The sequence below is a fragment of the Hippichthys cyanospilos genome, chromosome 10 (genome assembly GCF_059441005.1).
Source record: "Hippichthys cyanospilos isolate Australia breed blue-spotted pipefish chromosome 10, RoL_Hcya_1.0, whole genome shotgun sequence".
NCBI classification, from domain to species: domain Eukaryota; kingdom Metazoa; phylum Chordata; class Actinopteri; order Syngnathiformes; family Syngnathidae; genus Hippichthys; species Hippichthys cyanospilos.
Genome location: NC_142378.1, coordinates 10,234,461 through 10,262,415, shown reverse-complemented (window position 1 = coordinate 10,262,415; position 27,955 = coordinate 10,234,461). Strand labels below are relative to the sequence as shown.

General features: G+C 39.3%; 1 protein-coding gene across 1 annotated transcript; it reads right to left on the bottom strand.

The window, feature by feature from the left end:
- Positions 1-64: 64 nt before the first annotated feature.
- tsc22d2 (TSC22 domain family 2) lies at positions 65-24,770 on the bottom strand. Its single transcript, XM_088426104.1, has 3 exons — positions 22,700-24,770; positions 2,307-2,358; positions 65-2,031 (listed from the first exon to the last, which is right to left on the bottom strand). Exons 1-3 carry the CDS (start codon positions 24,187-24,189, stop codon positions 1,747-1,749), a joined length of 1,827 nt encoding a protein of 608 aa, XP_088282230.1. The 5' UTR covers positions 24,190-24,770; the 3' UTR covers positions 65-1,746.
- Positions 24,771-27,955: the final 3,185 nt, after the last annotated feature.

Below are 27,955 nucleotides of genomic sequence, written 5' to 3'. Positions count from 1 at the left end.
GATACGTGATATAATACAGATATAAATTAAGAGTTATGTTTGTCTTGGGCAATAAACACGCACGTTCTTAACAAAACAGTCATTTATTATTGTCTGAAAACTAAAATTGTCTGAACAGCACATTACAAGGGCATTTTAAGATTTTTCTCCAAGGCTCAATGATCACTTCCATACAGTACACTTGGCATGTACATGGCATCTCCTTCAAATTAAACGCAAGGAAAACAAAGACAGGAATAAACCCATTTGTAAAAAAAAAAACAAAAATCAAGAGTCCATCCTGTAGCGAGATAACTCGTTGTACAATCACCAAGTATTTTGGTTTGGTTCTAAGCCACACTGACCGCATCGGAATCACCTGACTACAGCAGGTGACACAATGGAGGCACAACAAACAAGACCGAACACGGACATTTCGTATTTCTCACTTATGACTGACTGGCTTCCAGTTTCAAGTTGAGAAATGTTTCAGAGTTCCTTTGTAGTTTATATTTGGGAAATTGTGGCGCATTTTCAAGGGTGAGTTGGATGATTTTGCTAAATACATTAAAATCTGTAACGTAACAAAAACGGCTCCTTTACTCACTTCTCCATCAACCCTGCTGAATTTGTTCCCTTTCATCGCAACTATAGCCAAAGAAGACACTCGGACAGACAAGACAAACTGAGTGCTGGATTAAAAACATGATTTTAAGAAAGTGGTTTGAGTATAGGGCATGCAGGCCATGCTAAAGAGCCAAAAAATAAAGAGAGAATGTGTGCATTAAAAAAAAAATAATAATAATAATAATAAAGGGGTGAGGAACAGAAAAAGACTTGCACAGCTTCGCGTCTTTGGTTATAAAGTAGGTCCAACAATTTCACAGCTTTTCATCCCCCAACCAAGCCCCAATCTTTTTTCTTATGTTACGTTTTACCCGTTCCGACAAAGAATGTCCAGGGAAGTGATAGTTCGCTCTGTCAAACCCCCCAGCACATATTTAATTTCATTGCAAGTTCTCTTCTGCGCTGTTCATACCTTGTTCACTCTGAATACTTTACAAAATATACATTCAACCTGATTTCAACTCCTGTAAGTTCTACTTTAGTGTTTCCTTCTGACCGTTTGCTCTACTTACTGACACATGCTTGTTTGTGAGCGACTACCCGAGACCTAATAGAATCTAAACTGACAACAGACATGTTTGTCTTTTCTTACATTGTTCGTGACATAATAAAAATAGCAGCCCTGAAATAAATAAATGCAAATACTAAATGTGAACTAGTAATGACAATGTTACATGTCAAAGGATGGTGGCTCTGAGGAAACAACTAGCGTAAGCTTTCTGTTTTTTTTTGTTGCAGCATATCATTGAAGGAGGCACTCGACTCGGCTCGCTCCGCCGGACGCCTCTGCTGATGATGACTCATCCCTTGGTCGCTTCCGGCCCCCGTGAATGATGTGGCGTGTGGATGCTGACGTTGCGAGAGCTTTATATGCCACTGGGGCTTCACCGCATCTTGCGCTGCGCTTTTGGACCACCTGTTGCCTCCCCCGTGCTCTGGCTCCCTTGCCCCATCAATTTACTGCAGCTTGTAGCCACAATGCAACTTCTCGCCCTCTTTCAAGATGATGTCACTATTTTCCGTAAATGGAGCATATTTAACGCAGCGCGGCGGGGACGGTATGCGTTTGTCTCTGCTCAAGAGAGGTGTGGAATTGAGCGTGTGGAACGGCGGACGCGCTTGTGTGCGGGGCCGGGGAGATCACGCCGAGGTGATGTTGGGCTGCTGGGGGATGCTCTGACCCCCCTCGTGGTGCGTCAAGGGGGCGCCGCTGTTTGTAATGGCTGCGTGTTGCTGCTGCTGCTGCGGGGGCGACGTGCTGCCGTGGCTGGAAAGGTGGTTGAGCTGGTCCGAGTTGGCCAACGACTTGAGCACGGCGTTCTCGCGCTCCAGCATGGAGTTGCGCTCGTACAGCTCCTTGATCTGCTCCTTCAGCACTTCAACCTCCTCGCGGACGGCGTACATCAGGTGGCTCTTCACCAAATCCTGAAGAAACAACAATTCATATTATCACCGTGGGCACTGGGACGGTTACACACAAACACAATCGGGCTGTTTCTGACCCGGCTTTGGTCAGAGCACAGTACACACAGTTGTATAAAAGTTTTTAAATCCAATACATATGTGTGCATTTATGATGAGGAGCAACTGACTGGGGCAAGTGGTCATATGATTCTCTTAAGGAATGGAATACAATATTCAGAAAACAGGTGCACACACGGAGATGAGTTGAAAATCATGTGTAACCTTGGAGAACTCACCATGGCTTGTTCAATCTTGTTGTCAATGGCAACTACGCTGGCACCGGATGCACTGTAGAGAGAGAAAAAAAAAGACATGAGAACCACACGATGCATCAACGCCGCACACAAATTGCATTCACATCATCACTTCCTTCAAGCAGCGCTCGACCAGCTTCTGCCAACAATGTGATTTATTGTGCATTTTGCTGGGAGACGGCAAACAAAACAAGCTATTTTTCCACATGAAGTCATGAATGAGGACACAAATTTAGTTATGGCATATAAAATCACCTTCAGATTCTCAAACATGTAAATGCAGGAAAAAATAAAATATGGAATAATTTAAAGTAAAATAATTACACATATTCCCTGCTGGCCTGTAAAACCTATAGTGAGCATTAATGGAATTTAGTACATTAACTAAATAGTTGGTTGTGTCAACATATATAATGTTAATCTATTTTCACACTATCACTTCAATTGAGTTGTTTTTACATGTTATCGGGTTTCTTTCAATATGATTTGGTGACCACTAGGCGGGTGAAAAATACAATACCAAATTAGTTTCTGTAATGATGTTTTATACAGCAAATGCAGAGCTGATCTTAGGCTCACTTTTGTTTAAGAGGGGTGGACAACTTGGACTGGTCTCTAGCCAATCACAAGGCATGTACAAACAACCATTCACACTCACATTCCTAACAATTTAGTCTTTAATCAAGAATATGCAATTATATTTAATCAATATACTTTCATATGACGTATTGAATTAAAAAAATGTTCAACTTACTTCAAAATTCTTCAATTTATCTCGTTTTCTTTTTTCATTGTACAGCAAATCGACTATAACATCAAACTTTTCTGATCAACGCATGTCACAACACAAGAGACAGGATCAAAAAGAGTGGAAAAGAAAAAAGCCTATTCGAGAAACCAGTGTGCAGTGGAAAATATGCAATTTCATTTAACTGGTCGAAATAATCATATCTGCAAACGGACAAGTATTACATTTCTACAAATGACAGAAGGTATAATTAATGTGTCCCCCGCATTCGAATTACAGAACTAACAAGGCTTCCTGCTGAGTTCCAAAACATTGATATATATACAGCATAAACGTCTTATTTCTTATCTCCAACTTGGGGACTTGCTAAATTTCACTGATTGATTTATTGACGACAAAAAATAAATCTTTGTTCAACTATTTATGCCAGCTACAGTGCATAATAACAGGCAGAAATATTAAATGATCTTGCACTATGTGGCATAGGATGCAGAATCAACAACGTGTACCCCCACTTTGTGGAACGTGTAAAACTGTCTAATGCGGAACATGCACTTTGGTTGCATATAGTTGAGAATCCCTGAAGTTTAGAAGAAAAAAAAAGAGGCCACTAGGGGAAGCTGTGTAATATGACGGCGATACGCACACGACATGCAAAGTATAGTTGCTTAACTATGTTTTGTTTTTTTTACGTTGTGATGTTTGTAAGTCTTCGTGAAAATAGCTAAAAGCATTGCGACACCTTAAGAAAAGTTGAAATTCCAATAGGTGAACATTGGTGAGCATTGTTTCACAACAGCCCACGTCGAGCAGGCTGCACGACCACCGCACGTAGCACACGCAACGCACGTAGACGAACCCCGCTCACACACGTCATTTAACACACTCACACGACTTTAAAAGAAGCGTGGCAGAAATTGTGAAGAGACACACACTCTCAGATCAGGAAGGCAAAAATCCCCAAAGTATTTATTTGTATTTTTTTTTACCTGCCGCATCTCGCTCGATAGGGCATCAAGCGTCCGGAATAAGTGGGAGAAGACCCCGGCGAGCACGACAGACTGTAGCTCATTGTGCAGCGCATGATCTTAGCAGCTCTGCCCCACAAAAAAAAATAAAACAACTCAATTCCCAGGTAGTTATCAGCTGTTAATGTCTCGACAATGTTCGCCGTCTCCTCGCTTTGTATCCAATAGCAGCGCTCAAAGCGAGGGCCGTCTTAAAAAGCGGCTTGCCTGGTCACATGGCACGTAAACACAGAGGTGGAGTTTTGCAAGTAGCACGCCTACTTGTGCAACTAAACACATTTCTTTTAAACAGGTTATATTTTTATTCAGCAGCCTGACAGAAATAGTCCGCCGTGACTCCCGAGGGTCAGAGCGAATTATCCCTCTTTGATGTAATGCACCTCATCCTTTCCGTTGAAAATGGTTGTTTTGTTTTCTTGTTGCTATTCAACAAACTTTGAAGGTCATCGCTTCGAGCAGTCTATTCAAAGGTTGCACTATTTTCATAAAATGAAATGTATACTTAGAACGTTAAAGTGTTATATTCATAGTATATGTACTGATAATGTAATACAGTTCTGCCCATACTGTGATAGCTTCATCACACACTCAAGACAGGCTTTGATTTTTAAACGCAAAAATTGCTGCTAGCCCAAAAAGGTAGCGACAAAACGCAGAAATAATAAGAACGATCCAATAATTATCCCTTCCAAAGAACTTATCTATAAAACAAATTGAAAATGTAGAATCATATTCAAGGGGCATCACATGCACCGGCCAACATAATGTCATTTTCTTGTGGGAATGCAGAATTCTAATCCAGGGGCTGCCGAAGATATACAAGACATGATATAGCTATATGATTAATGACATGGGAGTATATTTTAACTAGATATCTAACTAAGATGCTGTGAAATTATTTTTTTGAGGGGGGAGGGGGAACAGAATGGAGAGTTGACAGGTGGTTCACTTTCTGGTGGTAGTAGTAGAAGTAGTAGTGAATTTTAAGTGCCCCCAATAATTGTAGTGGATGAGCTCCTTTTACGCTGCCTGTAAAAGCAGCTATATTTTTGTGTCGCTATAGTTTATGAACGGCACCAACAAAGAATGGGTTGAGACATTGTCCACAAGGAATTTGAACACTCAACACATGCATGGCATTTGTGTTTAGATGATTTCCCAGTTGAAATGGGAACAAAAACAAACCCTCGGGCTACTAAAACTTTGTGACCCATTTGCCAGTCTCCCAAAGGCCAGTGAAATGACAATGTCCTTGTGATTTCCTACAGTATATTTGCACAAAAGAAATAGAGGTAAAATATTTAAAAGACTGAAAGCAAATGCAAGGCAGACAAATCATGAATGACAAACATCGAATTTGTCATGTCGACCTGAAGACCCACCAACCCGTCCTCCAAAAAAAGAAAGCCATGAATGCTTATAACAATTTGAATGTGTGACATTCCACAGTGGTTGTGTGATCTAGGGACCTGATAAACAAAGCAAACACATTCTATCTTAAAAAGCCAGCATTTTCACATCAGAGTCAACAGGAGAGAGGAATGTTTCAAAACCCAAACTTTGCTTGAAATGCGTTTTGTTTTGTAGAAACAGCAAGACAGGCCAGTTCAAAATTATTTTAGTGACTGAGATTCTTCTTGCCTAAAGGCAGACATAATCCCCTCATCTAATTTGTTGCCATTCCGTTTCCAACAAAAACAAAGCACCCGGTACATTTTATTCAAGAGACAAGACATGTGGTGGTTTACATAAGGACCTCTTGCTGCGCTAACCTCCACATGGGCCTGTCCTGCAGACTGCAACGACGTCCACACACATCCTCCAATGAGACCTTCAGCACATTCCATCTGTGGACACCTCTGGCCTTGAGGCCAGAGCCTGCACCGCCAAACATCTGTGTCAGAGCCAGCTTCATGCTGTGACACGACACAGCAAAGACTAGAAAGTGTCCCGACTATTTACTTCAATAAGATTTGGGGTTTCATACCAACTTTTCTGGGGAGCGAATATTCTGGAGGTATGACCTGCAGGCACACTACAAGTTCACCACTGTAAATAGACATCACGTAACGATGGCATGAGACAACAAGCACATGCCACCACATCACATGACTCACCGTGGCGTCAAATAAATCAATGACCTCTCCACTAGCGCACAGATGGACCGGCACACGTCCCTGTTCCAAAGCATACAAATACACCCAGCAGGGGGGCAGCAGCTGGACAAATGAGACCGCTGTCTTTGAGAGATAATATCAACCCACATTCAGTTGATTTCAAAACAATAGTGGGAGGGTGGGGACTACAACAACAGAAGAGCACGCTCACTGATGACTGCTTGTTCTTTTTCTTTCTCTTTGACGTGCATTTTGTGACTTGACCAGAGGATGGCAGCAAAGATTTCAATTACACAACTCAATGTACAGCTTTCCATATCAATCTCAGCTTCTTTGCCTGAGGACTTTTTAAGAAGACACATTTATTAAAGCGCTTAAACAGATATCTTGCACTTGTTCATGACAACAATAACAACCAAAAATACTCACTGTATTTTGGGTTTAATTTAAACGTATGCAAATATAATGAATGACGAAAATGCACCAAAGCTACTCTGCCATTAGGTTGCCTGGTGTTGAATAATTACTAGGTAAACAGTAGACTATTTCTTAATAGGGATCCACAGAGGCAAAGAAGGGAACATGAATGCATATACTGTAGATAGACATAGTATCGGGGTTAGAAAAGTAACTCAGGAGTTTTGTATGGGTTTGAGCATATTCGGGTTTTTGTACTTGCTTACATGACCTTTCAAAATCCAAATATTGCCAATAATCAATGAGGATTTGAAATGCGTAATGACTGCATATAACCAGACATCCTCCAATAAGAGAACAGGCTTCAAAAAGAAACTGCATAGAAGCTAATATTCACACAGCACTCTGTCAAAACACATGAACGGAATGTTAAGATGAATGGGGAAATAATGGCCGGAAAAGGTTTATAAGTGACAGAGAGAACCACAGCCTTGACAAGATTGTCAAGCAATGGTCATTCGCTAATATAATGTAGCAGAAAATGGAGTAGACTGAGATTTTGCCAGTGCATCAAGAACCACCAGATCCAGATGTCTGCATGATATAAGACTAAAGCTGTAAAATCCCATGTGTCAAGTCACTTCTGAACCAAAAGTATGGCTAGAAGTGACCCAGTAATCTCCAGTCCTCCTTTCAGATCAAAGTAAATTTTACAATACCTTTCATTTGATAATCAAGGTCCCAGAGTCTAGAGGAAAATTGAAGAAGCACTTAAAACACGTTGCTTAAAGTCCAATGTGATGTTTTCAGTCATTAAAGGTTTTTGGTGTCATGTTATTTGTTGGTGTGGATCCATTGGCTTTTACCAAGTCCACAGTCAATATAGTTATCTGCCATTTAATAGCACTTCATACTTCCAGCGGAATAAATTACTGGAAAAAAAAGGAAAATGTATATACTGTATTCTTCTCACAGACCAGAATTCAAATTTGAGGTGCACGGTCTTATCATTTGGAAAATTGTCAAAGTTTACATTTGTTTACCTTACAGCTGATACCCAAGCCTAGAAACTTGGCCTCCCTTTTTCTTCCAGCAAGAAAGAGCTATAAAAATGTAGACTTTTATTTTCTAGCCTTGGAATCAAGTGATGCATCCCATAGCCAAGGAATGTTTTACCATACTTACATTTTTTGACAAAACAGAAAATAACAGAAATGCAGAAAGATGTAGTTCAAAATGGGCATAGTTCTAATACGGCTGATACTGCCACAAGGCAATGTGCCAAGTGTTGAAATTTTTTGATGCTTTACAATAATTTTTATAAATGTGCATACTAACTAATTAACCAATATTGCAGCTAAAATAGAATACTTTCATATATTTTATCAATCACCACCTCAAATGGCTTTTTAGTTTTCCAATGACACAACATCATCAGAAAATAGCACACAAAATTACCATAAGTTTCATTTGATTTACTTTTAAATCAGATGTATGATACTGTTGAAAATGTTTTAACTCACATCATTAGGATTCCAATTATTTGTTAGATAACTTAACCTGACAAATGACTGCTGTCCTCGTTGTAGCATGAGGTTTATGATTACAATTGCAGGACGCTCAAAGTATGTTATGCGCCTATGAACAAAAGGATTGCGGATGGACAATGGAGAACAAACAAAATTTGTCTTACATGAGGGACCCCTTGTCCATGGATGAAAGCGTTATAGCCCCAAACATACAGAAGGAACGTCCCCATGTATTCCTTATTCATTACATAATCTCCAGACTTGCACATAAACAACAACAGACTCAGTGCTACATATGTCTCAAAACCCACTGGTGAACCTCTCAAAGAACACAAGAACCGGATGGAGGGCATGAGAGAGAAATAAAAGCCCCTAGGAAGTTACAGAATAGATCAAAATCAACATTTTTGAGAGTGTGGATGAGCTTGAGACATCATGGTGGATGTATTATGAAATGTTTTGTTATTTTAAACCCCTTGCATAGGGACTGGAATGTTTGCAGATGGCACTCAACCACTTGGCTCCTGACGACATGTGTGAGGTGTTGTGTGACCAAGCTCAATTTGCAAACACAGCAGGGGTCCAAGTTTATGGTTGTTCAGACTAAAGTTATAAGTGCCAAAATAGTGTTCATATAAAAGCAGCTCCTAACATGAATTCCTGCATAATTTCCCCACGTACTTGTTCTAATGTGATTAAGGTCCGACAGGAATGCGTTAACTGATACACCAAAGTTATACTGGCAAAATCCTGGACTTATGGTGAAGGACCATCTGTATCATACACAACACAAGATCAAGGAACTTCTTCTTGGGTGTCTGCTTTTAAGAGGATGCTTTGCGGCCATCTAATATTCCAACTTGTTAGCTAGGATATTGCTTATAACACATTTTGAAGTGGAAATTGGTCTGTCGCCAAAAAATAAAATCTTGATTTTCACCAGTTGTTCTGGACAATGATGAATTTAATTGAAGTAAACCAGTAAACCTTTATTTTATTAAAAAAAAGGGTTAAAAAAAATCCTGTCTGAATATTCACACAGCACTAATGTATACTGATTTTGAATCAGGATCAACATAGACTTAATATTCATAGCTAATATTCATAGGGTCGGAAAATGGCTGTCACTGAATAAGTTGTTAGTAACGATTGCAAACATGTCCAGCATTCTGCCACTTTTGCAAAACATCAAATATAAAATTCAGGTAATTTTAAAATCATTGCTTTTTAAAACAACAAATTAATTGAATTAATAAAATTAGATTTATTGCTCAGCCTACTTCTGTTAGGAATTTGTTAAGCATGAAAGTCTTTACCTGACCAAGTGTAAAGGAATAGGACACTGTTAGGGAGACGTGTGCTCAGTAAACACTTGTGGTATAAATGCAGGTTAAACATCATCCAGGTTTCTAAAGATAAAGTTGACAAGATGCACATGTTTCCTCACATGTTACCTCCAAAACAGTAGCAACTTTAAGTCCTGTGGTCTCTTACATAAGAAGACCACTTTGAGGGGTGGGTATGAAATCTGCCCCTCAAGTCCTCCCTGCAACTTAAAAGTCCTGCGCAGTTGAAACGTTTGGCACAGAATACAAAAGGGTATAGCTCAACCCCAGTAATCCATTCAAAATTACAGTATGTACTCAAGGTCTTTTAAGGCTGATTCAATTATATTTTGGGTTGGGTTAGATTGTTCAAAAATGCCCTACAGTCAGTAAAGTGTAATTATCATTTTTATACAAGAATGTGATTCCAATTGAATTTGTGCCAAAGAAAGTGTTTTGGAAAACATGCAAAAGAAAAAAAAAAGCTTCAAAGGATGTTACGTAAACTGTTGTTAATCTCTGAAATATTCAATTGCAATATTTACGTTTAATGTTATTTACTCCAGTCACATTATCAGTGACACTGCCAACTTTCAACAACCTAATACTGTATGTTTGAACGTTCGTTAAAGCAACTATTAAAAGTAATTTACATTTGTGACTCTGATTACAGTATATTTCATACTGTACATTTACACACATTTGCAAAGTCAAATTCAAGTACTCTTCAAGGCCTTTTAGGTCATTCTAAACTAGGGCTGGGCAATTTGCTTATTGTTAAGATCTATTATAAGCACACTTAAGCGTCCCAAAGTAACTTGTACAAATCCCAAATGTACCTTGCAAACTGTTAAATCAACTTCATATGCGTGGAAAAGAGCATTTAAAAACTGACTAGGAACAAATATACAGTACATTTTCAGTTAGGCTACTGTATGCCCTCAAAACTTCAACTCACAAAATTCAGTTACTGAACAATTACATAAATAACAATATATATAAATTCCCTCTCCCCGGCCTCTTCGTCCAGCTCCTCTATCAGGGTTGTCCTGGTGGGACATGCGCATAACACCTCACCAGGGAGGCGTCTGGGGAGGCATCCTAACCAGATCCCTGAACCACCTCAACTGGCTCCTCTCAACACGGAACAGCGGCTTGACACTGAGTCCCTCCTGGATGACGGAGCTTCTCACCCTATCTCTAAGGGAGAGCCTGGACAGCTTGCCGAGGAAACTCATTTCTGCCGCTTGTATCCGGGATTTTGTTCTTTCAGTCATGACCCACAGCTCGTGACCATAAGTGAGGGCAGGAACGTAGCTCGCCTGGTAAACAGAGAGCTTTGCCTTTTGCCTCAGCTCTTTCTTTACCACGACAGACCGGTACAAAGTCTGCATTACAGCGGACGCTGCACCATTCCGCGCCTACCCTCACTTGTGAACAATACCCCTAGATACTTGAACCCCTCCACTCGGGGCAGGACCACATCCTGACCCAGAGAGAATATTCCACCCTTTTCTGAATGAGGACCATGGTCTCAGATTTGGAGATGCTGATCTTCATCCCAGTCGCTTCACACTGGGCTACAAATCACTCCGCTAGGCCAGTCGGTAACTGTCAGCTGCCTGTGGAGTCCCACAGGTCAAAAAGGCCCGATAGGACTCCTTCTTCAGCTTGACGGCACCCCAGCGGGTTCGGGCATTGCTACCATGACAGGCACAGACCACCTTACAGCCACAACTCCGATCAGCCGCCTCGCTTCCTTACTTACCATATATATATATATATATCAGTATATATATATTTTTTTTTAATTGTCAAACATTTCAGCGGAACTGCGCAATTCTATTAAACAATGTCAGGGGGAACTACAAATTAATTACATATCAGTAACATATCAGTCAGAAGAAGAGGCCTTTAAAGTCAAAAGCATATTAATATAGTATACTGAGTATTTATAATATCACTCTTATTTCCATAATACAGTCCAGAGTGTTAAGATCTGCACAATAAATGTCCTTAAAATTACATTAAAGTTTTCAAAATCAATTTTGTCCTTCATAAACATATGCTTCATTTTTTTTCTGATAGCCAAGCAGATAGTCAAGTGGAGTAATGGCATTTGGCATAAATATGTAAATATCAACAACTGGCATAAGTTGAGAACTCAACTGGTTGGTGTATTTTCCTTCTTATCAACAGCAACAAATATTTGACTCATCTGTCATTCATAACATAAACTAGGAGTGTACAAACTCACTCAGCTCACTGCTAGGCTGAAGCTACTGCCTTTACTCAAAAGTAAATTTGATCCATAAATTTGATACATGTATCATTCTGCATGTTAAAACGGTGCAGCTGACTGGCGTGTTGCGTGGTACTTCTGTTAGCAAAGAGTCAACAAACATATTACATAACCAAGATTTGTGTCATTAATATTGCGATCTGTTCTCACATCATCAAATAAACTGAACTGTGCGTTCGAAAATTACGCCCTTGGATGACATAAATGTCAAAGTAATGAAATAGTACTGATGGACAAACTTTATTAGGTTGCTTGGGTGCACTGAATAGGTACTAAGGCACAGAAGTAAATGGGTTCTTGTATTTCTTAAGGATAAAAAAGGACCAAAAAAAAAATCAATAAATGAAGATATGCATTCAGCGTGAAGGAAAGTGAATGAGGGTGCCAGAAGAAGCCAAAGTATAACAAGAGGTCAGAGGAAATGGTGATGCAGTGTTGACTGCTTTCAAAAATTGCATAATGCAAAGCAAATCCATTTTCTACATATATTCAAATATAATTAATTATGATGAATATAACACAATATAACACAATGTAGTTACAAATGTTCAAACTAATTCTACATTAAAGCAACTGTGTAACAATATGTAAGGAGCAAAAATATATAGGGTTTACAAAAGTTAGGAATATAGATATTTACATGAGTGTAGGTAAAGTGTAGGCAGTGAGACACGGAAAACACAAAATGAGGTGTGTCTATCATCCCAAAACAATTGCCTCCCTATCGTAAAAATGTCAATACTGAAACAAGTACCATATGTGTGATATCCACCGAGTCTCTCACAATATCCCGAACGCATTCTGAACAGTGTATATCAGTTAGGCAATGAAGTAGTACATCTTTCTTAAGAGATCAGCTCCAAGTCAAAGACCCCGTAGTTTGCACAATAAATGTAAAAATGTCAATGGGATCGTTAAGCGATGCACGGGTGGTCTACTATGTTATAAAGTACCTGTGCACAGACAGACTGACAAAAAACAAAAAAGAAAAGAGAAATGCTAACATTGTCTGGAATGTTTGGTGATTTACAGCTAACTTCCCATATCAGAATCAATGCAAGCTTTATCTCTGCTTCAACAATCATACCGTGACAAGCCCCAGGACCTTGTCCTCATGTATTGGTGAGGCATGTCAGTGATGTAAGTTTTAAGAACGCATACTTCAACAACAGCTGAGCAACGCCATCTTTACAAGCCAAATACCTGGTTTTATAGGTACAGTGGGGGACGTTTGTAAGCACAATGACTTCAGCTGGAAAACTGACAGGTCCACAATTCAAGGTGTTGAATGGAACGATTTTAAATGAAGACTGGTGTTCAAGTGAGGTAAACAGTGAGGTGACTCTCCTCACGTAAAACACACTGTTGTATAATTCAGTACCAAATGAAGTCCTGATCCACGCACAAAATAGGACGCTTGACAGACAATCCATGACATGAGAGCCGAGCATTACAAATGCTTGTGTTATTGGAGACTGCAAATCAATAAAAACTTTAAATGCCTGCTTAAGTTTTTACAGTCTTTTAGGAGGATTGTGGTGTCTCTGCAAAAGTGTTCTATGTTCGGATTTAAAGATAACTCAAGTACGCACATGCTGATCTGTGATGTCTGGTCAGGTGTGTGAGTGTGACACTCATCTCAGGATCAAAATGATCGTTTGAAAAAAAAAAAAAAAAAGCTTACCATACTAAATAATGTATGGACATGAACGCCTGGGAAAGCTTTTATTTTGAATATCTTCCCAGCACTCTTTCTACTGTACTGTACTGTGTTCCTCTCATTTCCAACAGTTTCCAAGAGTTGTGAATATCGATATAAACAACACAAAGTTGTTCTAAAATCATGTTCAATAATAAGGCACTAAAAATAACAGCTTAAGTATGCTACCATATCATTGTACGATGCTGTTGCAGGGTTTAGCACATGGCTAGCAGAAATTAGCCTCTAGCAAGCACCACATGAGCACTCTTGAGAGCAGTCAGATTACTTTTCAGAGAGAGTTTAATAGACTTGAATGAAAACTGCACACTTTGTTGCTGACATCCTGACAGTTGCTGTTGCTACTGATCAATTTTGAACATACTTATCTGAGTTAAATGTTATGTCTGTGTATGTGGGTCTGAAATAATCTAGTCTCATTGAAAAAAAATTAGGAGAAAGCTGTCTAAAGTCATGGTCATTCATTACTAATCAGAAACTGTTATTTCATCTTCTGTATTCACAATTGTTTTTACCAAACCAAAAAAAATAAAAATATAAATATTTTATTGTTATCTGAATACCATATACTCAATAGAAGCAGCTCCATAGGAGAAATACAGGAGACACTTAATATTGGGGATGGGTTTCCAGAAGAAATGAATGGTAAATCATTGACATACAAGGCAGAGACAATTTGTAAAGGCTGCAAAAAAGTAAAAATTACAAGAACCACCACGGCTAACACAAGCTGCTTACATTTTATTAAAGTAGTTTAGCTGCTTCTGAAAATGAGCCTGAGAAAAATTGCCTCCAGTTTAAATTTACATGTGCCTGCTAGCTTGTTAATTTTCTTGCTGTCTTCTTATTGAAACGACAAAAATAAAACTTTTAAAACTGGACAAATTATACTGAGCAATATATAACAAATTTTACCAAAATCTCATTTTGTCTTGTGAATTCAACCTCGTGAGGCATCGTCGTCTCATGGGATTTATGTGTCTCGTCTAATCCCTACTTTGCATGGCTCCCAACCCATGTCTAAACACAAAATTAATTCTGAAACTTTTTTTAAGTACACTAACAAAATATGGCAATGCTCCAGAGAACACTTTTTCCACAAGGGGTCTGTTTATGATGCCAGTCCCTGGTGCCATAGTCCAACGCTGGACAAACACGAGATCCAAATATTATAGCCCAGATCATGACATGCCTTAAAATTATTCTTTAATTATTAATAATTGTTTCACTTTCTCAGGGGGTTGTACTTCGGGCTAATTTTGAACAAAAACAAAAAGATATGTATCTGTAGGTGAAATATGTGACACATGGCACGTAGGATGTTCACGCTCAACTGAGCAGAAAACAGAACTGAGCATTCAAAGTGAATGCCTTGACTGCTTGAGAACTAAAACGGGAGATGTGGAACCAAAGACATATTTGACAGAAAATCTTGTCTGCAGATCAACGTACCACTTTTCATTTATTTGCCTAATCATTTTTATCTAATTTTACATACCTACTTTTTTGAATCCAACAAATTTAAATTAAAAAAAAAAAGCCAAGAAGATTCAGTGAGGGTTTGAGACTAAAATCTATCCGAACGATATCCGTTACCATGTTGTAACAGGGTGCCAAGAATGAGTCTCTTGTGAGATGCCAGAGGCAAAGTTACACTAAACTGTCACATCTGAAGGACAGAAATGTGGTCTATGATGTGTGTTGAAAAGGGATTTAGAAAGCAAAACCTCTGTCAATCAAATTGCTTCGTTTGTCTTAGAAACCTTTTCAAACGGGGGTTAGTTGTCAAAACAAGCCTACGGCACTGTGTTCTAACAATACAGAGTTAGATATAATATTATGTAATTCACTTCCACTTATCTGGGGTAGGGTTGCAGGGGAAGCAGCATTAACGAGGAAGCCCAGACCTTCTACCCAACCACATAGTCCAGCTCTTCTTGGGGATGCTAAAGTATTCCCAGACCAGCAGGGGGAAAAGCGCCTTTCCAGCGTGCCTTGGGTCATTCTCAGTGTCGCCTCCTGGTGGAACGTACATCGTGCCCAGGAGGCATCCTTGGTCTGTCACTCTCCCACTCTAACTTCCACTCACTCATGACAAAGAACCCATAATACTTGAACTGTTCCACTTGAGAGGAAAGGATCACACTCCCAACCTGAGGGACCTTGGTCTCAAATTCGGAAGTGCTGAATTTTACCTTAACTGCTCCAGTGGAAGTTAGACACTGTGGCTTGATGAAGCCAACAATATGAACATATCATTGACCTGACTCTCTGAAGCTCTAAAGTTGAAGCTTTCAGCCAGTAGCTGATTAATTCCAAGTCTCTGCTATGTAGCTAAGGAGCGAAAACTCAATCTTTACTATTCTCCTTGACATACACTGCAACAAAATGTGAAAAAAATACCGTGGCTTTGTTGATTAGCTTTATCATGTGAATTACCGCCACCTTCAGATTACTCTGTAAACTGTTTAGCCTTTTAAATTGAGATCTGAGGATTAAAGAAAAGTTCAGTCAAAATACTGCATGCCCTTTCATCACAGCTTTGACATAGTTGTTAACGTGACTTATGATGAATCAGTATATTACCATCATGGGTGGAGTTGATCATTCAGCAGGATGCCAGCTGGTAACATCAGCCTGAGGCAGCAGAGTCATCCAGAGTCGTCTGTTCGATTTTGCTCAATTCAAACACTCAATGATGGCCCAGTGAACTTCATTATGAGGCCCAGTGAACTTTATTATGAGTATTGTTAGGTCTGCCTCTGCAAGTTGCAGTCCAATAAAGCACTCACAATTCCATCCCAATTAGGAGTAGGAGTTTGTTGACTTCATAATTATAGATTAAATCCATTTGGGACTACTCTTAATGTTTTACCAACCATATTTGACCAGGACAATTTGTGAACTGGGATAGGCACTAGCAAACCTGCGACTTGTGTGATGATAAGCAGTTCTAGAAAATGTATGGATTGTCATCTTTTAAATTTCATAAAGTCTTAAATTTGTTAGAATTCTATTAGATTGCTATTTACAATTTGCAATGGATAAAAAGGGTGTTCAAATTGCTGAGTTCATATTTTGGATTTGAAATAAAAAGTACAGGCCAGTTCCTTAATAGGTGCATGCACAGTATGTACTATTTTTTGCTTGAATTCCTGTTACCAATAATGGACGAATACTTGACTTTTTAATGACGTGTTGATGACGTTTATTGTCTTAATAGTCATAGAAGGAGCCATAACTCTAAACTTGTATTGTCTAACAGCATATTCTGGCTTTGATCAAGTGTCTTGCAGGTTGTTGTCTTACTGGTTGCCTGGGCATTTTTACTTGTAGGTCAGGTCGAAGACTAGCAGTTTCCTGTGACAAATCGCAGCCAACTCCTTTGACATACCGTACACTGGGTGTGTCCTATGGACATTGCGTTGACTGAAAGTTAACCTTGCTTAGAATAAGACTTGAGCTAATAGACACTTCCCTCTCTGTGCCCAGAGCTGATGTAGTGTCTTTGGCAGCATCTCAAGGCCACAAAATAAACACAGCACTAATATTGGAGCCTAATATTAAGTGTAGTACTAATGCACACCAGTAGATGTTCAGTCCTGCTTTTCAAAGTCTTTGATGAACTGTGCTTGACATGCTAGAAAGCAGTAGTTGATCGTGTTAATATTAGTGGTAACATGACAACATTTGTATACTATTAACTTAAACAGAAACTATGTTGCATAACCTCAAACTGAAAATGGTGTCTGACAAAATGGTCTGATTTGGTGAGAAGCAAATGTACTGTATGAGGTTGCTTTTTTGACAGAAGTTCATCCTGCTACACGGTCAAGTCTACTTCCTTAAACTTACTTTCTCAGAAGTAAGCAAGAGGATGTAAACGTATCATAAATAAATCTTTAAATCATAAAATATTGATGGCTGGAGATACTTTTGATAGGATGGACCCACTCGGCCAGACTGTGAGGAGGATCCTACCCAATGGCTTTGCCTGCTGTCAAGACATCTTTGCATTAGATGCCCCCTACCTAATATGGCACAATGTGTGTGTCTTTTGTTTTGTTTTTGTTTTTTGTTTTTAATATATACCCTCAGCATTCTCTTCAACCTATTGAGCCTAGAAGGGGTTTCCTCCAACCTGTGGTACCTTCTGATGGTTTCTTATTTTCCCCAATTGGGTTTTTAAGTTTTTCCTTCCCCTTCTGGGAGCTTTGTTGAGGGGAAGCTGTTGTGTATTTATGATAAAAAGAAGTTTCTATATGACTTATTTTCACCTGTGAAGCCCTTTGAGACTTCTGTGATTCAGGGCTATACAAATAAACCTGATTTGATTTTTTTTTTTTTTTTTTTAAACAAGAGAATTGGTTGAATGAAAATCTGAAATAAGGTAAAAGAGCTTGACTGCAAGAGACAACATGTTCTTGAAAGCTAGGGAAATTTCTTTCCAGCATATTGCACACTATTCTACACAATAGGCAGAGTCATAAGCACCAGTGAATCAGATCAGTGGATGACACCCATTGAAAGCAAGAGAGCACATAGAAAGAAGAATGGATGACTCAACTGCAGCTGGCTGCCATGCTTTCTTCACATCCTCATTAGTAACGATTCAGACATCCCGGACTCCCAGGGCCCAAGGAACTGAAAGATCCTTGTTCCAGTCTTTAGACTTCTCTTTGGGAACGTATGGCTCCCTCTGCTACATACAGTATGTTAAAGACAAATGACTTAACTGCTTCCTTCATGATATGCATACAAGATAAGATCCGTAGCCATTATTTAAAAGTGTGGAAAACCATCATAAAGAAGAAACACGTAAAACAGTGACCTTCGTATTTTCCACAGTATCCTTACAGATTACTGGAAAGCACAATTTTTGAACAAAATCTAGCATCTCGTTTTCTAACATCCATTTCTACAAGGCTCACAATGCTGCATATAATGTAGGTCAAACACAACAGCGGCACCCATATGTCTGAAAGAAAAGGAAAAACCTAAAGCCCACATTTATGAGGCGAGGGGAGCAGATTTTTCATAAGGGTTTGCTCAAGGTAGAACCAGGACCGCAGCCTAAAACAGTAGCAAACAATTATGAAATTCACCAATAGTTTTATTGATCTCATTACACATCACATTCCCCAATGTGCCAACTGTTACCTGTGACGGTCTGGTCAAAGTCAGGCTATGACGCACTATGCCCTGTGAGCTAAGCGCTAAAGCTATGCAACACTTTGAGACACACAGCACATGCATGTAAAAATAGGCACACAACAACACACACAATGACTCAGTTAAACACACACGCACCCAAGCACAGACACCTACACACACACAAAAACACTATAAGAAATTGAATAAAACCAAAAAAAAAGCCTTTGGTAAAATATAAATATTAGATCATATCAAAGTTGACCTGGGGAAGTAATCACAGATTGATTGTGAACATCCCTTGAAGGATGTTTGACATACTGGAACGCATGGCTTGATATACAGTATCTCCACTTATGTAGCAAGTACAGGCTGGTAACAAGCATCTGTCAACAGGTTTTCTCTTTGGTCCAAGGACTCCCTTGAAACGAGCTGTGCATAGTTAACATACTGTAAGCAGTCAAAAGTGGGGTTGAACCAGTTTTGGCTTCAGAGGATTTTGGAAAAGCCAGTAAACACAAGCAGATTACACCAGTTCTCATTCCTGGACCAGCATGCAGCATAGTCAATGGCCTGCTCCCATTACAAAGTGTTAGTTATGGTGGTAGTTATCCAACAACTAACCTGTGGCGCTTTAACTGTGGCAATCAGAAGGAAACATATATGGTTCACCAAGAAAAACTGCATTGAAATGAAAATCAAAATTTAGTTTCACTGGTTGCATCATTGCAAACTTACAGGGAAACACATTTGCCCAGACAACATGTGGACAGCCATACACACTTGCAGGCGGCAGGGGACATTGCATACAGTAGTTGATAGAGGCTATGGCTGCCATTCACATCACATTGAATGTACGTAATTTTCTTGGTCATAGTGACAAATCTGAGACAGTCTTGCGGTTTTCCAAAGTCAATACTATTGAAGTGTCCTTCAAGCCATCAGTATTGGCTGGAAAATTGTGAGAATGACTCAGATGTGTCAAACTATGAGCAAGAAAATTGCAAACAAAATGAAAAACAAAACATTGTAAACGTGTCAGCCAATTATTGGAGTAGAGGAGGTTATTGGAGAGGAATATTTCACATTTGGCAAATACAGCGAAAGATCCAGTGGCCCAAAATGAAGTTGGCAATGACCCATAAGCTCAAAATGACAATCCATATCATTCAGGACTCCAAAAATGTGTCCTTTGGAAGTTAATGTAGCCCAGTGATTAGCTATTCTCTTGTGTCCAGGCCATGGCCACAAACTCTTTAGCAAGCATAAGATATGTCCCCTTTCCCAGTTCAATCCTGCATTGCACACCATCCACACGCCCGCCCCCAAAGTCAAACTGCGAAACAGGAGAAAGGAGCGAGGAGCATGCATAAACGCCAAATACATAACGTGTAATTCCTTATATCTCACTGTTGTGTAACTCAATTTTCATTAAAATTGTCAATTTTCTATACTTCTCATTTAATTTATATATATATATATATATATATATATATATATATATATATATATATATATATATATATATATATATATATATATATATATACACACACACACACACACACATACACGCGAGCGCATATATGGGGCTCTTTAAAATAATGCATCCAAAAAAGAGCCTGAAATTAAGTAATTTTTAAATGTAATAATGTAATTTTAATAATTGGTCAATCGATACAACTGTGAAAAAAAATCACATGTGAGCTTACATGAACTTTGTTGGTTCGGTGGCCAAGGTTGACAAAAACAATTATTTTATGCAAATTTCCTATTAAGTGATTGTAATTGTTGCACATATTAAACATCAGTAACCTCTGCCTATAATACACAAACTATTGGGGTCAGGTTTGCTTCCTATTTTTTTTAATCAAGAAAACACTGATCCAAAATTCTATTGATTTTGCTTATTCAACATGTTAAATAATTGACCAGCCCTGAATGAACCTTATAAATACTTGAACTAATTGATAGTTGGTTAAAAGACAACTTTAACTTAGAGAAGGTGATATCAAACTAAATATAAAAAAAAAAATAATGAAAAATTACAGTCAACACCTAGCTACACTAATCAACAAAGACGAAAGAAAACTTTTAGAAATTTTAGGCCGCAGACCTCAGAGCAAACGTCATCCTGCCATGTCATCCTATACACAACGCAAATGCACATAAACTCACACCCATACAAACATTTGATCGATGCTCACTGGTCCTCATAGGTGTGCGCATGTGTGTGTGAGTAATGCAAAAGTGACCTCCTCCTCTCTCCGTCCATTAAATGTCCTGTCCTGCTGCCAACATCGTCATAGCTACACAAGCGTGCGGTGATGTCAGTCCACTTTCCATTACTCTCTTTTCTGTCTTACTGACTAAGAAAGTGGTACTGGCTGTACCTTTCATGATTATCTAAGTCAACACATAGACAGTCCCTGACCCATGCCCATTATCAAGCCAGTTGCAGTGACACTGCAGGGATAAAGTATTTTAATAAACAATGATAACAACAAACAATGAAACAATGATGCACCTGACTCAAATAATTCGGGGAATTATCAAGCTGAATCAGGTGAGTTGGAGGAGGGTTGCACCAAAAACATCCTTAATAGGTACCGTCGAGGACCAGAGTTGGTGACCCCTGTTCTAGACAGTGAACAATATAGAGCAGACATGTACCTTTGGCTGTATCATATGATTAAGCACTAATGATCAAAACAGTGGTTAACAGAGGTGTATAAAGGATGCACATATATCAGATTTGCCTATTATAGGTCATTTTTAGTACAACTGTCCTTTTTATCCAGACAGTTTTTGCTTCCGAATAACAAATTGTGGCAACATTGTAGTTCAAGCAGCATGAGAGCCCTCTGACAGCCCCTAAAAATAGCTACAGTGTGTATGTGAAGGGGTACTGTAAGCAAGTAAAGACTCTACATTCATATGGTTTAGAGAGCTAAAAGGGCAGAATGATGTCTCTCATTGTCACACTAGAGAATGCAAATAAAAAATCAGGCTGTTAAAATTGTTTTCTGCTGTGCATGTTTGTTAACATTTCCCTTAAACTCTGTGAGAAGGCTGACAACTGATCAGCCGATATTTTGCATTTCATGCAAAATCCTTGAATGACTTTGATGTTCTAATTTGCAGATCAATGAATCAATGCCATTGACCAGATCCACAAAATAAATTGTGTTTACTACAGGGATTTTCTGCACTGCTATTCTTAATAATCCAAGATTCCATAGCATATAGCGTTTGATCATTTTTCAATTATTTTCAAATATATTTTGAGTTTTGTGGGGTTGTTTTTTTTGCATGTATTGAATGTTCATGAGCATTTGGGGGAAAATTATTGGCTTTCCAACAAGAACCCATTATACACAAAGTTTGGCTATTTGTGAGCTGGGCCCGCCCCATTGCCCAATGAATAGTGCCACTGGAAATAACAAGCTGTTATTGGTCCATCTGGTTAGATTGGTGATTGTTTATTGTGTTCTCTAGACTTGCTGATCAGCTCCAAAATACAGATCTCTAAAGACTACTAAAAATTCCTCCTGACAGTTTGACTGGAAAATTACCTGTTTTGATTGTCCTCCTGACAGCAGTGAAAAAACACACATTTCATCTAATGACTGACAAAAAATAACTCTAGCCTTTAAATCGAAGGGAAATCATCAATAAAATACATATATATACATATATATATATATATATATATACACACATATATACACACATATACATATATATATATATATATATATATATATATATATATATAATATATATATATATATATATATATATATTTATTTATTTTTATTTTTTTTGGGGGGCAAGAAAGGAATTAAAACTCCGGAAATAATGTAACCATCCATGTTGTGTAATCACTTTTTTTGTTCAATGCCACTGGAGGTGAAGATGAACTGAAGTGAACCTAGACTGATCACCAGTCAATCACAGGGCATATACAAGGTAAATATGAGAACGATTCATACAAATGGTCCTTCATTAATAGAAACTAGGAAAACCTTCCCTTACCTGTCCTCATCTCCATCCATGGTTATATGGATGCCAAAGAGGCTGTTGACAGCAGGACTTGGAAGGCCGAGACCCTCAGTGATGAAAGGCTTCATACTGTCTTTTCCTGGCATCACACTACCACTTGGTTGAGGTAGGACTTCAGATTTGGACCGAAAATCTTCTGCCTGGTTTCTGAATCCAACGAGAAGGCCTGGGGTGATTCCTCCACTGCCGGGTGCCTGAATCGTCTCACCCATAGGTGTACTGATGGTAGTGGGCACTGTGACAGGCACATTCAGGACACCACTGGTGACAGAGGATGAGGACTGCGTAGGGTTGACCAGCTGCTGCTGCTGACCGCCTCCTGGCGCAACATGTAGCAGGAGGCCCTGAGCAGAGGGTGCATCAAGACCTAGCCCCTGGGCTACTGAACCAGCTGGCATGATAAGAGACGAGGGGCCCGCAGAGTGAGTAGTTACGGAAAGAGTGCTTGAACCAAAGTGCTGCTGCCTGTAATCTGGCTGGCCAGCGGGATGGTTCGAGTAAGGAAAGTGCTGGATTTGTGTTGCAGGAGGCATGATCGGAGACTTCTGCTGCAGGGAAACTTGGTTCACGCCTATGAGGTTATTCGATAGGAAGGTTTGGGGAGCAGCAGGTTGCATATTGACCTGAGCATGCTGAGCTTGTTTTGATGCTGTCGCTGTTAAGTACCCTGTGGGCTGGAAGGCACTTGCTCCACTCCCAATCTGGGGGACCAAGCCACAGCCCTGCTCAGTCTCTGAAGAATGAGTGAGATGTGTAGCCTTGTGGCCGCTGTCCACGACATTCTCCAAAGCCTGTGAGGAGGAAGCGCTGGAAGAGATCACTGTGTTACTGGTGGTCCCTATTCCGCTGTCCCGTTCTATAGTGTGATCGGGGGTTGCATTTGGCTTAATGCTATCCACAGTTCGATTGCCATTTGAATCAGTGTCCCTGTCATGGAACTCCGTGCATGTCCATCTCCCCCTCCTGAAGGGCTCACCAGTACCATGGTCTAGTTTAATGACCCTGAAGCGAGAGCTGCAGGTATTCGCAGGAGCAACAGTGGTACAGAGAGCGGCAGCAGGAGCCGAAACGACGGGCTGGGTTGTTACTGCCGCAGGCACACTTGTTACAGAATGCTGCGGGGTCACACGGCCTCCACAAGCACTTTTATTATTGGCATGACCACCATTGACAGGAGCTGTCAAAGCGGCCTGACCCTCCTGCGTGTCTCCCACGTTGTTTAAGGTTTCTTCGGACGAGCTCCTATCACACACAGCAAGATCAGCTCGTGAAACGTCAAATATTTCCGACGACACATCCTCTGTTCGGGACTCGTCCGGGTCGTCCAGACTCTCGGTGTCGTCCGCGGCGTTGCTGGCCGCCACCTGTGCCTGCGTAACACTCGTGATCTGGAAGCAACTCTTCTTTTTCGCTGGCATTTTCGACATGTTGGCTAGCTCTGTCGGGTCAGTGTATTGCCACATGAAAAGTCCCGTCTAGATGATAAATTCACTGGAGTGAGACAATATGGGGAGACGTACCGGCACAGCACTTTTCCATACCGTCTACCTCTTGCTAAGTCCACTCGAAGAAAATCACAAGCACGGTCCGAGACTTCCAAACTCCTGGGACGTTGAGCGATGTCCGGTCACTGCACTCCTACCCGTCTTCTCTCTGACAGCCGGTCAGCCGTCCTTGTGTTCCCGGGAGCCGTGGTCCGAGTTGTCCAGCAGCTGTCTCCGGGACTTGTCGAAGGCAGGCCCGGCTTTGAGAGCCCACTTCTCTCTCTTTTTCTGTATGCTGACTAGCTGAGTTAGCTCAAGTGAGCTAGTTTCGCCTGCCCCAACAGGTGTGGATTCATAATGTAAACATTCCTCTCGGCCCCATCGAGTAGAAAGTATAGTCCAGCGCAGCAAAGAAGGGGAAAAGATGTTAGAAGTGGTTGAAGTTTAGCCTTTTAGTTTCTCAAGTTACTTGTGGGTGTTAGCTGACAGATAGCCACAAGAGCACCGCAACTGGAAGCTCACGGTTGGTTGCTGGCTGCCTGCTAGCTGCTGCTGCCTGTCTCTCCTCCTCCAGACAAGATGGCAAGAGCCAAGTGCATCTTGGGTAAAGAGGTCAAGCGCTTTACCGAATGCCTAACATTTTTTTGTAAATAATCAAACTAAAAACAATGTATTGGTAATTTTTAGATTTTTTTTTTCACTTTGATTTCCGCAGAACAAAAATCAGTATTGTAAATGCATTACTAATACGGAAATGTAGATCAGGAGCGTCGTCACTTCCGTTTAATTTCTCAAAATTGGAGTTCCACGGAGAACTACATATTCCGGGTAAAATATTCCGTGTAACTCAGGCTATACAAAGCGAATTTCCCTTAAAAAATGTGTAAAGGGCATTTTTGGCCAGTGGTACTTATCCCACTATCGTAAAAATGCTTCAAATATTTTCCTTAAAATCAAGAAGCTCCTTGCTGTGAAAATATTTCAACATTGCTTTTAACACAATTACTTAATTGTGCAAAAATATTAGTAGTTGTAATTAGTAGTAAAATTTGTAAAATTGGGTCCTTAATTAGATGTCCCATATAAAAAAATTTAAACACATGTAATCAAATAGAAAAAATGCATTTGTTATTCCATTCATGCATTTTCTACATCACGTATGCTCTCTAAGGTCAAGTGTGAGCTGGAGCCCAACCCAATTGATTTTGATTTTGACCAGACCCTGGATTTGAACCCACAATCACAGAATCGTGAAGCTGATGTGCTAACCTTATGTGCCAGAAAAGTGACAAATATACTCATTGTCAAATTGAATGTTGATGAATAAAAAGGGAACTTCTGTGTAGCTTAAATATTTTTTTGTTGTTGTTGTGTGTCTGCAAACATTTGAAATTGGGGTCCTTGGAAAATTTGCTTTCCTGAAAGGGGCCCCTGACTCCAAAGAGTTTGAGCATTCCGATATAGAGTGAGATGAATTCAGGAACAAAAGAAAAGTGTTTTGGATTTGCTGATAATAAATGTTCCCCTGTTCAAGAAAGTCACTGAGCAGAATCTCTGCGTGCCCTGCAATTGGCTGGTAACCAGTTCAGTGTGTTTCCCCCGCCCACCGTCCGAAGTCAGCTGGGATAAGCACCAGCAAGCCTGTGACCCTTGTGGGAATAAACGGTTCTAGAAAACTGATGAATGGATGGATGGATAAAAGGGATTGTGGGTGTTGTCATATTTATAAATGTTGCCATCCACCTTACAGTATATGCATGAAATATGATGACATCCACCACACACGGCTGTGAGGTGGCAAATTTGGCTGAAATCTAAGTCTAAAATCAAGTCTACTTTTTGTGACCAAATTGCCAGATGTGCCAGTTCATGAAATAAAATATCAAGGCATAGCACAGTAGACCAAATTCATAAAAACGCTTGACAGGCCCAAAAAGTGAAGATGCACCCATTTACGCAGAATGCATTCTATCACCAAATTGTCTGGAGCGAGACAGCGCAGGCTGCTGGAATGCACAGCAAGGCGCAACACTCATGTAAATTTAACTTGTGCCAGCATGAAAACGAAGAAACGCAAGGTGCGGGTGCGAACTACGAAAATAGGGATGTAAGCAGATTTACTTTGGTCTGTTTTAAGACTAATTGATGCAGATCTAAATACCTGGAAACAAAAATTGAACATTTCTCTATTGACTCAAATGATGATGTATCGCATTTGTTTTGTTGATGATGATGTTTTGATTTTCAACAGCAAAAATCAAACAAGTGCCCTTACTCCCTCACATTCACAGATTCGGCATTTTTGCAGGGTGTGTAATTTGCCCGAGAAATTATGTTTAGTAACGGTGACATGTTAAATTCCAACTAGAGGCTCGGGCATAAATTCCACTCTCTACTTTCCCAATGTTTGAATCAGTTAACATTAAAAAAAAAAAAAAAAAAAAACAGGAAGTGGAACATAAGCTTCTTATCAAGCGTCTGTAACGTCACCATGAGGTGATTTCACAATCAATACTTACATTCATACGTATGACCACGCTGAGTCACCATAATCTTTCGCAACATCTTTAGAATGTCACCGTATGACGGCGCTGGTATTTGGGCACTACATTTTCAACATTCATACTCACCTCAGGAAAGATTCCATTCAACAGAGTTGCTTTATTATTTCTATAGTTTTTTTGTTTTTCAGTCATTCAAGCAACAGGCTGTTGACTGCCGTTGGTTTATTATGCAACACTTGACCGCAGAACATTTTGTCACAAGTCTGGGGGCTGACCCTAGGAAAAAAACGAAAGGGTAATACTGTTCATTCTCTCCTTAGTAATGGTAGAAATTAATTTGGTGTTTATCTCCACCACAAAGGTCATGTTTTGATTCCCCCATCTCTTGTTTCGCAGGGTTCTGATCTACTTCATGATATGATTTTCTTAAAATACATTTGAGCTTCCTGCCATCAGGCAAAATCCTTTTTCCTCGCTGTTTGGACACTCTAAAAATGTGGTAATTTTTTTTAAAAGTAATACTAATACTAACATATATATATATATATATATATATATATATATATATATATATATATATATATATATATATATATATATATATATATATATATATATATATATATATATATATATATATATATATATATATATATATATATATATATATATATATATATATATATATATATATATATATATATATATATATCTTCTGAGATTCTTCATGAATATACAGTCAGATCAAATTTCAGGTTTATTCTCATTCAAGCGTATAAATGTACACAGTACAATCAATGATATGCAGTAGTAGAGTATGTTTCTGCAAGATATTACAATGCTTGATCTATGTTCCTCATTTTAACTTTGAACACCTGCCCCTCTAATGGTCTATTCACTCATATATGCAATTTATTTTGCCAATTTGAGGCAATGATATTCTACAAGCTGTGGACGTCCTGAGGTTGGGGGAGAAATTGTTCTGGCATACAGTATCATCCCCCTGACATGACTCACTAATCTTAAAATTACATGGTTACATAATTTCCGGGTGCCAACTCACAAGGTCCATCTGACAAAAAAAAAAAAAAAAAAATCATGTATTCTCAGATGAGGTATTGGATATAAAAAATAACTCAAGACAATTATCATAAATATTCTTAAAGGGGGCATTTATATAGTTTTTCAAATATATTCATTATTTTTTGGCACTATGTATTTAATGTTTTTAACGGTATTTG

Excerpts from the sequence above, each read along its gene's own strand:
- tsc22d2 (XM_088426104.1), bottom strand. The coding sequence starts at position 24,189 with ATGTGGCAATACACTGACCCGACAGAGCTAGCCAACATGTCGAAAATG. Across the intron at positions 2,359-22,699 it reads ATGGATGGAGATGAGGACAG|TGCATCCGGTGCCAGCGTAG; the intron begins GTAAGGGAAGGT and ends CTCTCTCTACAG. Across the intron at positions 2,032-2,306 it reads ACAAGATTGAACAAGCCATG|GATTTGGTGAAGAGCCACCT; the intron begins GTGAGTTCTCCA and ends TTGTTTCTTCAG.